General features: G+C 36.9%; 1 protein-coding gene across 4 annotated transcripts in view; it reads left to right on the top strand.

Moving 5' to 3' along the window:
• YAP1 (Yes1 associated transcriptional regulator) overlaps positions 1 to 17,600 on the top strand; it is an 85,598-nt gene that overhangs the window by 40,476 nt on the left and 27,522 nt on the right. For all 4 annotated transcript variants that reach the window (XM_084223815.1, XM_084223813.1, XM_084223814.1 and 1 more), the window contains exons 3-4: positions 6,119 to 6,234; positions 14,450 to 14,563. In XM_084223815.1, the coding sequence (XP_084079941.1) occupies positions 6,119 to 6,234; positions 14,450 to 14,563 (230 nt within the window). The remainder of the gene's footprint in view (positions 1 to 6,118; positions 6,235 to 14,449; positions 14,564 to 17,600) is intronic.

The following is a 17,600-nucleotide window of genomic DNA, read 5'->3' as shown; positions in this document are numbered from 1 at the left end:
GTATAAATCTGTCATTTTGTTACAGCACCTGCAAAGTCAGCTATGCTAATTAAAAATGGCCCATATATCTGAAGACTTAGATTCATGTTTTAATCCTTTCCAATTCTCAAAATCCCCTGAATAGGATAGAAAAGGGTGCATGCACAAAGAATGTCATGACTTCTATCCTCAGGCAAAGCTGAATCCACTCCATTGTGTGTAAATATCTTAAGATCATCAGCAGCTAAAACCCAGAAGTTCCTGCATGCTACACTCCAGTTTTTGAGAGTAGTAATTAGACCAGTTCATGTCAAGGCTCCTTATTTCATCCCATTTCTAAATGCAGCTATGGAAAATTTACCTGTGGGAATCTCCCTAGCTCATCAGCCCTGCCAGACTGATCTAGGCCTTCCAGCTACTGCCACTTTCTTAGGAGCATGCATCCAGCTCTATTTTTGAATTAGTGGACACTGCCACTTCGACAGCTGCCCTATGGTCAGACCACCACATTGGTATTCTGCTGTAGAGCTCAGGCATCTGCAGAAGTAGATATTCTGATATCTTCCCTGCCTGCTAAAATGATAGCTAAGTGGGTATCTTGGAGGTACTCTAAACTGCCTGTGCAGAGGACAAGTTTGTATAAGATATGGTAAAGAGGTTAGTTGTTTTTTTTTTTTTACAATTTGTGATAGTTTCAAGAGCAGACATATACAGTTTCTCCTGGAATCACCAGGAAAGCTAACTTTCAGTATGTACATCAAGACCTGACATGCTGAAATGTACTGGTGAGAGCTCTAAAATAATTCTGGTATTTGTGAGGTGATGCTTTCTCTTTATTAGTCCTTAAAGTTAATAGACAAATATAAATAAAAAGAGAAGACCTTTCAGAACATGATACATTATGTGGATTAAAGAAGCTAGCTGGTTAGGAAGACAAAGAAAATGTGAAAGAGTGGAATCTATATCTCATTCGTTTAACGTAAAAACAATCATAAGTGACATGCTTGTCAATGGAGCAACTGACATTTGGGATTTAGTGAAAAGTTTAAATTTCACACCAAAAATAGAACATTATTAGATTTAGTTTCATTTGTGCACTTGCTTATGTTACACAAGGACTTTCCTAGCTATCCCCAGAACAAAAAGTACTCAATGCCACATCAACACCCTTGGGAGGTCTGTCATGATGTGGTCAGTGGTATGTGTTCCTGTTTTGCTTTTCACAAAATGTGATTTCCAGTGAATTCTTAACAGTCACAAAAATCTGAAAACAAAAATCCAGGGTTAGTCATCTCAAGTTAACTAGAGACTGAAAATAATTTTTTCACAGACATAAAATTTAAGTCTTGTCTAGATGGTTAAAACATAAGCACTACATTATGGAGAGATGTTTGCATAGTTTTTTACAGTGATGCTTTTGTACTTGGGGTGCTTTTTTCCTTGGACAAGGAAAAACTTGTTCTTCTATGTGTTTGAGACTAAAGTTTTGGAATATCCTTTCAGGAAAAGCCATGTCCAAATGTACTGAGAACTGACGGATTATTTATTCTTATCTATTCTTTTATGTGTAGATCAGACTTCTCGTGTTTTTCTGCTGTTGCAGAAATTTCATACAGTATGATCATTTGATACTGAGGATTAGAATATCTGTTCAACCTCTTTTGCATTTCTTCCTAATATTACATTTCTATTGCACATTTCAGTAAAATATTCTTGCAGTTCTGACTTGCTTATGTTAATAATGTCTATCCTAAGAAGATCTGTTTTTGTGAAAGGAAAGTTCTGATTATAAATGATGTAGCATATATAAGGTGACTCTATGCTAATAAAGGCAGAAAGGGTGAGAAAGGCTTATGATTTTGTAATAACTGGGAATTCTGTTACACAAATCAAGTTCTCAGCATACGCTGGAAAGTGCACCTGCCAATGGGGACACTGTAGTTACAGTACATACTACAGAATGTCAGAACTGAAGGCCTCTTAGATAAGCCTTTCTTGAAGAATTTAAGTAATTCTTTGAGTGTCTTTTTAGTGTTGGTTTGTTTCTGGCATGGCTTTTAACAAAACAGTACGTGTCTTCTTAGTGCAGCAACTGGAGAATGATTGGGAAGGTATATTACACTTTGTAAAAGAGCTTTGTTTTTAAAATGGTGTTATTTTATTAGTCTACTAGGATCCAAAGGGTTCTTAAAATAAAAAGTAAATTTTCTTTTCTTTTTTAGGTCTCTAGATCTCCTGCTTCTTTTCGAATGTACTTTAAAGAAAAAAAAAACTCAAACCAAAATCTTCAACAACCTTCTCCCTTAAAAAAAAAAAAAAAAAGAAAGAAAGAAACCACAAAACAAACCACCACCACAAGAAACCCAAACCTTAAATTCTAAAATTAGGTTAGAATTTGAATCTGACAGATCTTTAGGCATGTGATAGTGTTTCATGCCAGTAAAGAATTCTTACAGTTAAATGATGATTCTTAGTAACTGCAGAAATTCGTTTTGTGTACATAAAATGAGAACATTTTTCTTTTCTTTGAAGTTGTTCTTGTCAAAATGCAAATAATTTTTATTTGGCTGTAGAAGTTGAAGATGGGTGAGGAGATGCAGCTTGTGCTCTTCATAATGCACAGCACTTTGAAAGTCCTTTTTGGTGGAGGATGGTGGGTGATGTGTCTTGGAACAGTCACTCTTCTTGATACTAAAATTCACATAAGTTTGCTAACAAATGCTTAGCATGTGGTGGGTGTTTTACTTTTGTTTTTCTAAGGCCTGTTAACCACAGACCTACATTTATGGTACAGTCTGATTTCCTTAGTTTTTACTACGCTTGTCCAGTTTACTAAAGTTTTGCTTCTCTGTGACGTAAATGAACAATAATAAATAGTACCAGACAGATATATGTTAGAGTTGAGAATTCATTATGTGAAATAAAATGTCTTACATTGCTTGATTATCCTAGAGATGTTGATTTAATTCCAGGAATATTTACTCACTTTGTTCTGTTCACACAGTACAGAGCTATGTTTCTCATTCCTGAGTAGGTAGAAATTTAAGTTTTCATTTGATAATACACGCTACATATAGTGGCTGATTTATAGGTTACATTGATTTCATACCATTTGCTAATGTTTTTTTATCTTTTATTTGTGTTGACAGTAGTTGTTTATTGAGATATGGTAAAGCTCATGTAAAGTAGAAGAGCTTTAATGTAAGGGTTGGGGCAATTGTCATGTAGTTCATCTACTATGAGAAAAAAAATCTACTTCATGCACGGAAAGGTAATACAGTGTTGATGTCAGTTCTTGTTATGTCCATTGGGACCTTTTCTGCGCTGCTGTTCAAAACACAGGGAAAGATCTTTACCTGTGAAGAATGTCCTGTTTCAATACTTAACTTGATAATTAAAAATACACAGTGTTTATAGTAATTTACCCTGGTCTACGTGCTGTGAATAGGAACAAAATTAATTCCTATATTCCTCCATGTAGTACTAGGATTCATTTAAACATTTCATCTGTATAAGTGGGGGGTTGCCTACTTTGTATTCCATCAGCCGAGCATTACTTAGAGTTTATAGGAAAGAACTGATCTGGTGTGAAGTGTTTTGGGTGCTTTCTTAGTATATAGCATTCAAACACTCAGAACACAGAGCAGGTGAGATATGAGGACTGTGATTTGATGGAGGTTGAGGAGAAAAGTTTTGAGGGAAGGTGTGGAGGAAATTGATATGTAGGTCATGAAGCACTGAACTGAGTGGGAGGGAAAAAAGTTAGCCTTATTGAACCAGTCGTATGGTCAGTGTGATATTAATATAATCAGCTTGCTTACTTTGAAGCTTTTCCTCCATGGCTCTTGGTTCTAAGACTGCTGATTGTAGTTCAGCTGGTCACATAAGGAACATGCTGACTTTTCTCAAGTGTTACTGAGCTAGGGAAGAGCTGGAAGCTGCTACTGCCTAAAATAGCTATCCTTGTTAACAACTCCATATGAACATGAACTGTACGTTGCATGGTATGCTTAAGCTGTCTTGAAGAATCGATAAAGATTCCTTGTGCTCAAAACTGGAGGTACATCTAAAACTGCTTCTTCCATAGTCCATTCATCTGTCCCATGTTCAGATGTGTTTTCAAAAATTGAATATTGTTGCTTCAGTGCGTTCCTACAGTTAACTGTAGAAATGGTTCTGTAATGCAGGAAGAAAACATTTTTCCTTTTGTTTCTTACTCTGCACTCAAATAGCATATAAAAACAAAGGCTATAAATTAGGTACCTTGCATTTTATTAGTTCATAGCATTGCATGGACTTTTTATAAGAGTTAAATGGAAATAGATGAATGTGTTATTATGGGTACAGTCGTGTTTTCCCAGTTTCCACTATTGCCAGAACTGAGTTGAGCAAATATAAGAAATCAGAAATGTAATGGAGGAGTAGCACATGCTAGTAAGTAATTCAAACACACTGTCTGTGAAACATTACAGTGCAGTGTTTTTACATCTGTATTATCTTTACCTGTTTTTGTTGCTTTGCAAAACTGACCAGCAGAGAAGTGAAAAATTGTTCCCCAGTATGAAGGTTTATATATAGGGCAGTCTTTACTATGTTGCACCATGTTTTATAAATAAATAGGGTTTAAAAAGAAATAAAGAAGTCTTGCTGTATGTGGCATGTTTCTCAGTGAAGCTGAATATTTGAAAACCTGCGCTATCAAAGATGCAGTGTGCTTAATAGTATTTTTTGAGGTTTAACCCCAGCCATCAAACATAATTTATTGGTGTGATGATCAGAGGGAGGTCAGATTCATCCAAAACATATCCCAGTACTAGCCATGGTGAAGAAAATAACCTCTACCCCAGACAAAACTAGCACATACTGTATTAAATGAGCTACTACAGTGTATCTGTAACTCTTTGGTCTGATATTGCTTGTGTGCATGTTTAGAGAGTGTTAATATACATCTCCTAAAACTTCTTTAAAGCTTGTTTGTGGTATGTCTACCTTGTAACAAAAGATTAGAATGTGATAAGTAGTTTGACATAAGTAATTATTTTGGTCACTGCTGCTTCATTTTATGTTCTTCTGAATTCATTACTTGTTGTGGTTTTGCTGAAGAATATGAAAATGGGCATTCCATGTAATCCAGAAAAGCATAATTTTAAGGATAATTTATTTAAAGAATTAATGGTACCACGTAAATAATGCGTTGGATTCTAATTTATAACAGTGCTATCTGAATATGATTTTTAATTTATACCGGTTCTAAATGATTGGATAACAAATTCTGTTGTCTGTGTTCATGTGCATTTGGAGTTGTATCTTTGTCCCCATGTACTTCTCAGAGCAGTATTGCTTAATGGAATCAAGATAATGTTGGTGTTTGTTATGAATAGACTGCATCTGTTGCTCATTAGCAAAACATACTAATGACATACTCCAAAAGTAAAGTAATGATTCATTACAGTTTTGTATTTCCATTGAATTGAATACTTCCATCAATGACAGTCATGAATGTACTTGCCATTTTTTCAAAACAGAGAAATCTAAGTTTCCAAAGTTTTGCAGAGGGCTGGGTGGGTTACTTGACAGTCCCACTATCCTCGTCTTTTCACTTGAAGTTGAAAGGCAGCTGCACATTCCTTTCACATTACTGCTTTAGTGTGACTGGTTACTTTAACTACCACAGAGGGATTGTTCAGGTGTCAGTGGGGAGGAGAGTAGTCTGTCCGATAATCTGAGGATGTGGTCTATGCACAGAAAGTTTGGGAACACTAATGATTGTATACTTGCCAGCTCATTACCACTCCCTAGGCCCTGAATATGAACTCATCATGCCGAGGTACTGGACTGTGCTTGAGATTCCAGACATAACTGGCTTGGTTTTAAAATCTGTGAAGTCACATTTAAAAATGGCAAAGAAGTGATCAAAGAGAGAAGGAAGCAAATGTTGGTTGGGAAGCTGGTGGTGGCCAGGGCAAGGGTTTGAGAATCTGACATACAGTGATGCTTGGAGAGAATCCAAACAGTTCTTGTTTGGTTTTGAATGTGGCTGTTGTTGGCAAGCTTGACCTTTTGTTGTTAAACTTTCTGTGCTAGCAGGTCATTGTTGTGAATGCATGACTGTCCTAACTCTTGCTTTGTTTTGTCCTAGTCACATTGATCAAACAACAACATGGCAAGATCCTAGGAAGGCCATGCTTTCCCAGATGAATGTTACAGCTCCCACCAGTCCTTCTGTGCAGCAGAACATCATGAACTCAGCGTCAGGTAAGCAAAATTTGTATTTATGAGAAAGATCATACAAGTAAACCACAAGCTATTCTAATCAGGGGAGAGGGAGTCCAGATTTAATAAATGTTCTTCTAGTTATTTGAAACTTTAAATTTGTTGATGCCTGATTCATCAAACAAGAGGCTGATAGTTGAAATAACGGAATTAGTACAATATTTATATTGTCTATAAAAAGAATATTGTAGTTCTTTGATTTATGTTTTTATTTTTTCAAATGAATGGTTCAAAGTTGTAAGGAAGCAGAATTTTTGTCTTTTTTCTTCTGACCACAAAATGCTGTTAAACTGATGAAGACCAGAATTTCCATTCAATTAATATCAATTTACATTAAAGCTTTTGTGCTTCAATGTTCTTCTGCCTCCGTTTGCTCACTGACTAGACATGTTATGCCACCATTTATTTACATTTCCTACATTTAATATGAACATAAAATTTTTTCCTGTCCTCTCTAAATGGATCAAGCAAATACCTTGGAAATCTTGTTTAGTAGCAGAGATGTTTTTGTTTTCCTCTTGTGTTTCTCTTACTTCCAAAATCCAGTATCATGGTCATTATTGCTCTAACTGGAGGAAGTCTGTTGTTTTTTCCTGGAATATAGAATAGTTTTTCAGCTGTCTGGGGACAGAGGTGTTGGGGGGGAAGGGGGGGGTGGCTCTCACTAGACAGCAGTAAAACGTTCTTGTTCTTGCTATAGAATCTACTGTGTGTTTTCAGAGCTCTCATCTGATTATGCAGAGAGCAAGCAGATAAATTTGGTGCCATGCTTGTTTGAGTGCTTGGTCTTGCCCTTGCTTTGTCACCTCCTGTCTGTCACTGAGGTTCATGTTATATTTATTTTCTCACAGTCTGACTGTATTTTGTGTGTGTCTGCTGTTCCTATACTTCCCAAGGGTTATTCTCTGGTGCTGCTTTTTGTGGTCTGTTTAGACAGCTTTGTTTCATGCTGCAATTCATGTGCTGCAGACAATACCAAAAGATTAACAGGCGTGACCAAACTGTGCTGTTCATGACTGAGTATTAGAGGGGAAGTTAATCAAACTTTTTGCTGGCTAGGCCAGGAGGCTGGATTATCCTGAAACAAATGAGTCCTGTTCAAGTTCAGGAAGTCGTGATTCACAGCAATTAAGGTCTCAGGCTCTGATGTGAAAATAAAACAGTGTGATTATTTTCTGTGTAAATTTATCCCAGGAAACCTGCAGCAATAGAGGTGGCATGTTTTTGTAGGGACACTTCTAAAGGAAGGAGAATAGGAGAAAGGGAACAATTCCCTTGGTCTGTCCTGCCTTTTTGCTTATTTGCGCTAAAACTAGATGCTTGCAGTTTCAATATTGACATAAATTCTGTATTTTAAGATAACACCTCAAACCTTCTGTTGTACCGAGAATTGACAGGAAAAAATATTGATAGTAAAGTAGGAATCACTTTATGTACTTAGAAATGAAGGGTCCTTAGCAAAAAAAAATGTACTGTTAAATTGTAACAGGGTGGTAACAAACTAGAAAAGAAGCTAGCAATCCGGACACCAGGATTATTTTTAAAAGAACATTTACATGTAATTGCTTGATGTGATTGTGTGAGAGAGTGATGCTGCATAGATATTGTTGTTCGTGCAGTAAGGAACAGTTGAAATGTGCAAGTGGGCTGTCTTGTGATATGAGAAAGCACTTATTTGGATACAAGTTCATTGAACATTTATTTTTAATTTCACAGATGATACTGTGTTGATTATCATCTGAAAATTCCATGAAGCTTTTTTCCCCAAGTGCTCTGAGTCTGAAAAAGTGCATGAAGGACTCAGAACTCCTGTGTATACTGGATTACATCACATGTTATGTGGAGTTAGGTTTTTTTAAGCTTAAGTCAGTTGAGGTGGTATGACTTGGAACTGGCTCTTTGGATGCACTTGCTTACCCTTATTTGCTATTAACAAAAGTCTGCTTTGAACTAAATGATACTGAACCTGCATTTATTGGATGTGATTCTGATACTTGATCTGGCAAATGTGTAAGTACAAACTTTAAAATATGACTGTATATTTGTTTTTACTAAAGTCAATTATACCTATTTTTGTTACTTTTTATTACTGAGTTCATGGTAGCTTATGCTTCCTTGGTAGCCTCTTGAATAATCTTTGAGAGAAATGGAAAAGTCAAGTAACTATCTACCACTTCAGCACAGTGGAACTTACAGTCATGATGTTGGCACTCAGATTTAAGACGACTTAATGTTCTAATTTGGGCATTCATCCTCGAGAAATCAAGTTGAGACCTTAAAGACAGAAGTTTCCTGTTTTGAAATATTGCTGGCAGTGAAACATACCCTAGTGCATGAGAGCCTTTCATGAAAGATACTGGGAAAAAACAAGTGTAAGTATTGTGACAGCTGGAGATCACTGACTTGCAGAAAAGTGTCTGAAATGCCACAAAGAAGAATATTTTCCTTTCTGTATAGACCTTGTATGGTGTGTATTAATTTTAGCCCTTAAAGTTACTGTCCAAGTTCTAGTGTACTGCCTCAGGAGCCTGTAAGTCAAGTTACTGTGCTGAAACATAGGAGAGATTTTTGGGAGCTGTCATGACAGCATTTAGAAACTTTAGCCATTTAGCCAGAATTAGAGTTCTTCACATTAGTAAGGATTACGAACAGGAAAACAAACTGAAGATGCAGAGAGAAGGGAACTGTGAAAGATTATGTGTACATATTGGAGATAAACATGTTGTCCTTTTGGATGAATAGGGGAAGAAGAACTCAGGAAAGATGTGATGAGGGCAAGTCAAAAGATTGTTAAATTATAAAAATGGGAAAGATGTAGTTTAGCATGAGATTGAAATCTTTAGGTTATCTGTCTTAAGAAATTCTGTCTCTTGAGGCACTTAGGTATCTTGCTGCAAATTACATTTCTTCAAGGAAGTCAATGGACATCTGAACCAGTTTCATCTGTTCCAGGCATGACTTTTGTGAATGAGTTATTCTATGAGTGTTAATTAGCTACATCCTTTATAGGAAGTCATAAGTGTGTGAAAAGTAAGGGCGTTTTTGTCTTCCTTAACTTGCTACAAGTAGTCAGCTAAAATAGTTTGGGCTATATGTATGCATAGAAGCAGCACAGTGCTCTCTTAGATGGCATTTGTTGGTTAATCTGTGAAATAGGATTTCATCTTCAATAGTGGAAAGGAAATAAGCCTGTTATTTGTAAATATGCCACATGTATATAAAAAGTCTTGTGACTGTTCTCATTTTTTTTTGCATCATGTTTCTTCTAACCATTTTTCCCTAAAGGAAAACAGAACAGAAGAAAAGACCATCGTTTCTTCTACCTCAATTTAAAACAAACAAACAAAAAGGTAGTAATAATGTATGCTGTTCTTCTTAGGAGCATCTCCTATACATTTCCTACTGGTGAAGTTATACATTTGAAAATAAACAGTGGCTGTTTCGTATACAATTACAGTTGATACAACAGAGATGGGATAATTGTATTTATGTATTTCTGTTCTTCAGATACTTTTACTTTCTGAATCATTCTTGACAGGACTGCAAATTTTAGCCTCTTCTGCTTGCACACAGACCTTAGATAATTAGCTTTGGGGTGGATTATGTGTCTTTGTCCTCTTTTGTCTTCATTCTTATGTGGCAGTTTTGAATTGAGTTTCCCAGTGAAAGTTTGTAGACCTAGTGCAATTCCATTGTCTCTTAAGGTAAGGCTGTAGTGCCACGTTAAATATTGGTAAGGAAATGGACACTTGAATTCATCACTCTCAGGGGACAGGTGGGTAGGAAGAAATATGCCAATAAATAAAACAAGTTCTAGCTCTTCTCTTAGGTTCTTGCTTACTTCAGTTGCAGATTGCACCTATGTAGCCAGTCATACTACAAAATTTTGTTTTGTGTATGGTCAACACTATGATCTGTTGTGAGGCTCAAGTTTCTAAGTGTCTGTGTGACAATAATGTTAATTTCTTTCTTCATCTGCAAAAAACACCCGTTTTTAAATAGTGTCTTTTTATACTAATTTGACAGGATAAAGGTGTACTTTAAGTAAATTTTGTAGACTTTGGTGTACTTTTTGGAAGTTTTAGGACCACAGTGACTGAAGGGAAAAGCTTCAGCTTTCACAGGGAAAGATTGGGAAGGATCTTGGAGGTCAGTGTTTGTATTAGGTGAAGGTGAATCCTGTCGCTGAACATAGGTGTTCTAGTTCCTAGGTTGTCCATGCATAGTCAGTTGGTAAATAGATACAGATGCCCTCTTATATGCATTGACCTGTCAATAAAATATGGCTTTGTTTACATTTGTTTCAAAAATAAGTGTTAGGAACTGTAGAGTCTTGCAAGATTCACTTCTTACCCCAGCGTAGGTTGAATCTTTACTATATTTTTGCTTTTGTTACTCTTCCAGTTGTTTTCTATCTGCCAACAGCAAGCTCTGCTTTGCATTCCAGATTCCATGGCATATGAGAAAGTTTAAAAAAAAAACCTCTCAAAAAGTGGAGACGTGAACCAAAGAGACATGCACACAGGCTTTTAAAATTACATGTTATTTATATGAAGTTACACCATTACATAAATATTTAGTTACAGAGGTATGGCTTACCAGTAGTTCTGGAAAGCTGGCTTACATTTGGAAATTAGAATTTAATCTTTTGGTGACTTTATCCTCAAAAGTACCACAGTGCAGGCTGAGTTCCTTGCCTAGAAGGGTTGTGTCTCCCTGTGCAAATTATTTCATAGAATTCTAAACTTACAGTTGTGATACTGTTCAGTTGTCATAGGAGGCACCAAACAGAACTAGTAGGGGAACCATGTCACAGGTTTGTTTGTGCTAAATATTTACAAAAGTTGGAGGGGAGACTGGAGAAGTACTTGAGAGATATTTTGGCACAAGCAGACAGAAGCTGGCCCAAGGAATAACTTGTGATAGAATCACATAATATCCTGATTTGGATGGGCCCTACAAGGATCATCGAGTCCAGCTCCTGCCCTGTGCAGGACATCCCCAAGAGTCACACCATTGAGAGCATTGTCCAAACACTTCTTGAGATCTGTCAGGACTGAGGCTATGACTATGTCCCTGAGGAGCCTGTTCCAGTGCCCAACATACTTGGGATGCCAAGTGACTATTCATAGCTTCTATACCTTTTAGGTCTCTATATGTATTCGGTGCTTTATTTAAAAGTTTATTGAGTGTGACAGTCACTAAATGGGCTACTTTCAGGAACCAGTAAGGTCTGCCCATCACCCCAGGCTAGATGTCTGGACTAAATGGATTTTTGGTTAGACCCAGTATTGCTGTTTCTGTACAACATGAGCTACAGTAACTATGGAAATTTTAGTGAAAAGATCTGAACACCAGCAATATAGGACTCAGCTTTTGTGACCTGGGTTATCTAACGCTGAAAATTCTATTACTATTCAGACTTTTGGGGGGAAATGGGCATGTAATTGCAAAGGAATTTTCCTAGATGCTCTGGGTGAATGTGTCTCCTATTCCTCAGCATGGGTTTAGTTCTTTCCTCTGGTAGTTACCTCAAATACAGAGTTTGTCAAGTGACCCTTTAGAAAATCAGACATGTCTTCTAGTTCCACAATTACTCACAAAATCAAACAGGAATTACAGAAGGCAATCATTTCAATTTTTGAACTGCCTTTTCAGTATGTAACGATGACAGCAGAAACATGAGAGCAGTTTGTTTTCCAAGGAAGCAAGCTACATTATTAATGCCAAAAGTTTCCAGAGATAAAAGCTCTGTCTCTACAGTCATTTATAGCACTTAGCAAGGAAGGCTTGCTGCTGTGACAGCTGGGTGAGCAGATGGACCTTTTTGTCTGTTCCACAGCTGTGCATTTTATTTAGAAAGAGAACCTTGCCTAGGTTTGTCTCTAGTAGTAAGCTAGTACGCATCAGATCACTGAATCTCTTAAGTAGCATTATTCCACCAGGTGGATGGACTGATCAGCTCCTGGCAGCCTTCTTCAAAGGCATTTTGTTCTTACTTGCTACAAAGGAACATGCTGGACCAGTATAGATTTCAGTGGTCAGCAGAACTGACACCCCAAGGCTGGTTTTGTTTTTCCTAAAGCCAGAGAGGGTTTTTCTGGCTTTGCAGTTCACAAAGAATTTCTTGCTGACTTTCTCCAAGGCATGTATGGCTTAGCAGGACTCTGAGGAGAGTGGTAGTGAGGAGGTCTGCCTTCATGACCTAGCATGCTGGCTCAGCAGTAGAGGAGTGGGTTTGGTTCTTCATTGACTTCTACAGTTGGATGATGCGGGACAGACATGTCTCTGTGCTCCTGTGTCCCAGCTTTGTAAAAAACATCTCCCTGGTTTGCTGGCTGGTCTTTGGGATGGTAACAAAATACTGCGTTCTTTGCACTGGAGCTTTCATTTCTTCATCAAAGTCCTTGTGTACAGTGAGTGTTTTAGGGTTTAAGCATCATTTGCAGTGTTGTCACTCTTTCTTGCCTGTTCTGTTCACTAGCTTCTGATAAAACTGAGGTACTTGTTACTTGTAGGCAGCATTTAGAGCATAAGAGGTGGGAAGAAAATGCCTAGTGTTCACTGTTCTTCCTCACTTGAAATTCATCTGTAGCACTAATGATGGAGTAGTGAAGTTGTTAGAGAAGGGCTTTGTTTTCTGAGCCAAAATGAAAGTTTAAATTAGAAATGTAGTTTGCAAGGTATCTTCAGAGACCACAGTAAGAAATTCTTGTCCTGATTATGCCTTGGGATATTACTGGAATGCAATTGAATTATTTTTTTACTCATTTTGACATTTCTCCAAGAATATCTTTTGAGATTAAGCAAACTAATCTATCCTTCCCAGCTTTAGACTGAATTCTTCAGCAGGAGCATGACTTCAGGACAAAGTTGCAGTCAAGAGCTAATGTAGTTCGAAGATGGATGTAGTAGACATTTATCAGATGGGCACATATTTTTGGGTATAGCTGAATCTCATGTGCAATAGTGATATTTGTGTATACTTAGTGTATCTTACATTATATAGAATAATCTATTAGTCCAAGTCTAACAGCCAGATGGCTTCTGCTGTTGTAATATTGTATTACACTGAGGAAGAGTAGAAGAACTTGAAATACAATTGCTTGGTTCTACAGCAGGTTTTGTTCTAATTTCTTTTACATTCTTAATATGTGTAGTGAATCTTCTGTTGTATAATTTGAGAATTGTGCTTAAATCTAAAATCTAATTTAGACATTTTTACAAGTCCATGTCAATGTGAGCATAAAATTCAAACCCCTGTATTTGTCAAGCACCTTCCCGCTAAGACAAGATAAATATAATTTTTTTTAATAATTTTTAGTCTAAGCAAAGTATGGGTGAATTTACATGACCATATAGAGATGGGAATGAGGGGTTTAAGAACTGTATAGGAATGAAAGGTAGTTTATTGAAAGCTGCTGATGGAAGCATATGGGAACCATTCCTCAGGCTGTGTTCAGCCATCAACTGTGGACTCCACAACATCATTATATACCTCCCTTTGACCATTTTCTAGAAGTAGTTTTTCCTGTGTGTGCCTTTCTGCTTGTAGAGTCTTTGTACTGCTGTTCATAGCCCTGTGTCTTTCTGACTGCTCATGGTGTTTCCTTGCCTTTGCTTTGTCATTGCTTGTTTGCCTGCCTTGTTCTTCAGGTTTGCATTTTTGTCTGCTTAAGCCTTGAACGCTTTCACCGAAAGTTAGCGTATGAGGTAAAGAGGAAATGAGGTTTGTCACTTCTTTTTTTAATTGTTTGTGAAAGACAGGATTATTTCAGGATCTCCTCAGTGTTAGCTTGTTGCTGCTGCTGTTTTAATCTCTAGGTGAACTTTTCTGTGAGAGGTAGAATTATTCTATGCTTCTTTTTCCTGTTGCACATGCTGGTTTCATTCTGGCAGGCTTGACTTATTGCTGGTTTTATACTAGAATGCTATAGCAAAATGATGTGTCAAAAGCATATGAAAGGATACAAACAAGTTTGAAAATTAAAGTCCAAATCCTAAATAAAAATGATCGAAGTGTTTCTTGTTCCTTGGTTTCCCACCCAGCATTTCTTTGCCCTTAATCCCCAAAATGAGCTTGAAACTCTTCTGTTTCATGTATTGTTATATATGTAGAATGTTAAAATATTTTTAAGATCAATTTCAGCTGGAGCAAACAAGAGCCCGCCATCAACTCCTTCCTTCTATATTGCAGGCCCACTCCCCGATGGATGGGAACAAGCTATGACCCAGGATGGAGAAATTTACTACATAAACCATAAGAACAAGACCACATCTTGGCTAGACCCAAGGCTTGACCCACGCTTTGGTAAAAGTTCATCTCAATTCAGAATTCTTGATTTGCTTCAGTTCACTCAGCTTTAATTTTGCAGGCATATTTTGAAAACTTTTTATAGTACAATTAAAATATATTTTGACTTGTAGAGGCCTTATTTAAATAACTTTTTTTTTTTTTAAAGATAAATACTATTAGCTTATATCCTTCAGGACTGTATGTTACCCAAGTTTCTAATGCTACCAGTTGGTATTTTGCCACATGATCCATACAGTTCCCCAAAGTGGTGACATTCAGAAATTACTTATTGAGACAGTTTCAGTCAAGCTCACTCGTCCCTTTAAATTAGCAAAACTTTACCACAAAAGAATCTTTTAATTCCTAAAAAAATATTTACTTTCCTTTGTGCTATCTTAAGAGGGCATTGTCAAATAATAGTTCATGCTGTTTAAATACACTTGAAACATATACCAGCTTATAATTCCAGCTTGTCACAGTGATTATCATGACAAAACCTTCTGTATTAAAGAATATGATGAGGAATTTAATTAGTTTTGTTGCTCCTACTTAATAACCTTTTTGTGGGATAAAAACTGTAATATTGGAAATAGAAATAGTAGCTTGACAATCACAAAGTCTAGATGGAGAAATTCAACAAAACAGAACTTCTATGTAATTTTTTTCAATTATATTTTTTATCTATATGAAGAGCAGAACTGCAAACTTTTCAATAAAATATTGGCACTGATGACTATGAATAGAAATCACATATAATAACAAGACTCTAAACTACTTTCATAGATTTTCCAAGTGATGTATTTAGTATGGTGTTAAAATTTCTGGTTTTTTGTAAAGCCGTGACCTGTGGGTGTCAGCCTTATTAGCTTGCCCTTGATTTGTTTTCCCAATAACTTACTATTTTCAACTCCTTTGGATTTTAGTTATTTTTCCAGAGCCGTGGAAAAACAGTAGGAGTAAAAAAAAAAAAAAAAAAAAGAAGAGATCATTGTGGTTTTCAGGCTTTACTTTTGGACTCGGTGCAGCTAAATGAAAACAGTGTGCAGATCACTGAGTAGGTCAGGCTGAGGGGATGCAAAACCTTTGAAGCTTTACAGGGGTTGACCTAACAACAACTGTGGGCCCCTTCTGGGAGAGGCATTAACTCCATGAATGCCATATAAATGCAGAGCTACAAAACTCAACAGTCACTGTTCTGTTTTGTTTTCTGAAATGTCTGCTAGAAATTCTGCATTTTTGGTTTGTAGGCTTGAGTACTTACTTACAACATCCATTTACTCTTACGGAGAACACCAGATTGTCACACTTTGTTTATAAACTGCTCACCAGTTTGTAGACAGGTTGAACCACTATGCAACTTGAGCCCAAAGGTGGGGTGTCAGCTTTGGCAAATGTCCATGCTGGCTTTAACACCAAGCAGAGCTACAGACCTGTTCGCACATTGCAAGAGGAGTGTGCGTAATTTGCAACTTCATAATTACTTAGTATGTGAGTAAGGCTGAAAAGGAAGCAGTCATTTTGAAAATCAGTTGCCTTTTGCAATTACATTTCCTCAGGTAATCTTGCAGGGTATCTGTTTTTCTTTACATGCATTACTTTATCATTTCCAAAGATGAACTGGAATTAAAAAGGGGTATGGAAGATGCCTTAATGGACAGAGATTGTGAGTGAAATGAATCTTGCTTTTCAGAATTATTTTGAATTCCTGTAAATAGAGTGGTCCAACTGTAAGGGCAAAAGCTGCTGGTCTTGTGCATACTGAAACTCTATCAAATGTTAAGGCTGTGCAGTTAAACTGAAAGAAGTTAGAAATGTCCAAAAGACTGATTAAGGGTTTCTTGCTGCATAGCTTCCCTTTTTGGGCCCACTGTGTATGTGTATCCCAGACAGGCTTGAGTACATGCCAAGGCTCTTTATTTTGTGGTTGGACTTTTAATCTGTTCCAGACCTTTTCAGTCAAAGAGCTCAAGTGTAACTGAAAGGGGCAGGAAAGGGAAAAAAAAGCATGTGGGCTCTTCTGATCTAGAGTGACGGCAAATAGAGACAAGCTGCTAGCTGCTGTTGAGCTTGAAGGAGTTTTCCTTGAAAACCTAAGTTGTACACATTGTATTGCGGTTTATGTTTTTATCATTTCAGCCAAGAAAATACAAAATTCTATTCCTGTTGCTCTCTTACTTGTGACCTCCTTAAGTTACTCCAGTCAAAAAAAAAAAAAATCTCTTTGACAGAGTTAAATTACTGAGCCTTGCATTTATTTACTATGTGGAGATCCTTAACAAATATGTGCTGTGACCCTAAATAGCATGTGAATGACTCAGAAGTTTACCTTTCTGTGCTTAATATAGGTTGAAACCTCTGTTGGTATTTTTCCCCTGAGGATGACCATACCCTTTTTTATCACTGTCCTTTAATATAAGGGCTTGGTTCTCAGTATTCGTGACTACTAATACTTCCAGAAGCAGGATAAATTCATCTTTGTCTTGTTGAAGCTTTTGGTTATTACAGTGATGCTAATGGTGATTTAAAATGAAGGAGGAATTAATGTCTCTGCCACTTTCACCAATCTTAAGAACCATTGAAGAAAACAAAGCTATTCAGTGGTATGTGCAAACATACTCCTCTGTTCCAGTATTCAGAAGCAGAAGGTATGAAGAGTTTTTGCTCTTATTGCTTCTGAATTCCCAGCTTCCAGGGAGACAGCCTTTATATCTGTGTATGTTCCTCATCAGATGGAAGCTCTGCATTCATCTTTATTTTCTCTAGTAGGTGAGGATATAGCTCTTTTTTAAATAGTGCTTGGAATTTTCCATTATTGTGGCTAGGAAAGAGCAAGTGGAAGGAACATCACTTGGAAAAATTATTTTAGGTGGACTGACTTGGTGGGAGCTCTTTGGCATTCATGCTTTTAAACAGAAAATAAAGGAATGTAATTAGTATGTATTCTTTCTTGGAGCAGGCTTTTAGAAATAATGCATCAGAAAAGTGCCTCTGTCAGAATAGCTGTGGGGTAGGCTAAGTCTAAAAGCTGAGTGCTCCAAGTTGAAGATAAGAA

Source organism: Fringilla coelebs (assembly GCF_963513975.1).
Source record: "Fringilla coelebs genome assembly, chromosome: 2".
Taxonomy (NCBI): Eukaryota; Metazoa; Chordata; class Aves; order Passeriformes; family Fringillidae; genus Fringilla; species Fringilla coelebs.
The sequence above is the reverse complement of the archived record's forward strand: the minus strand, read 5'-3'. Positions and strand labels throughout refer to the sequence as shown.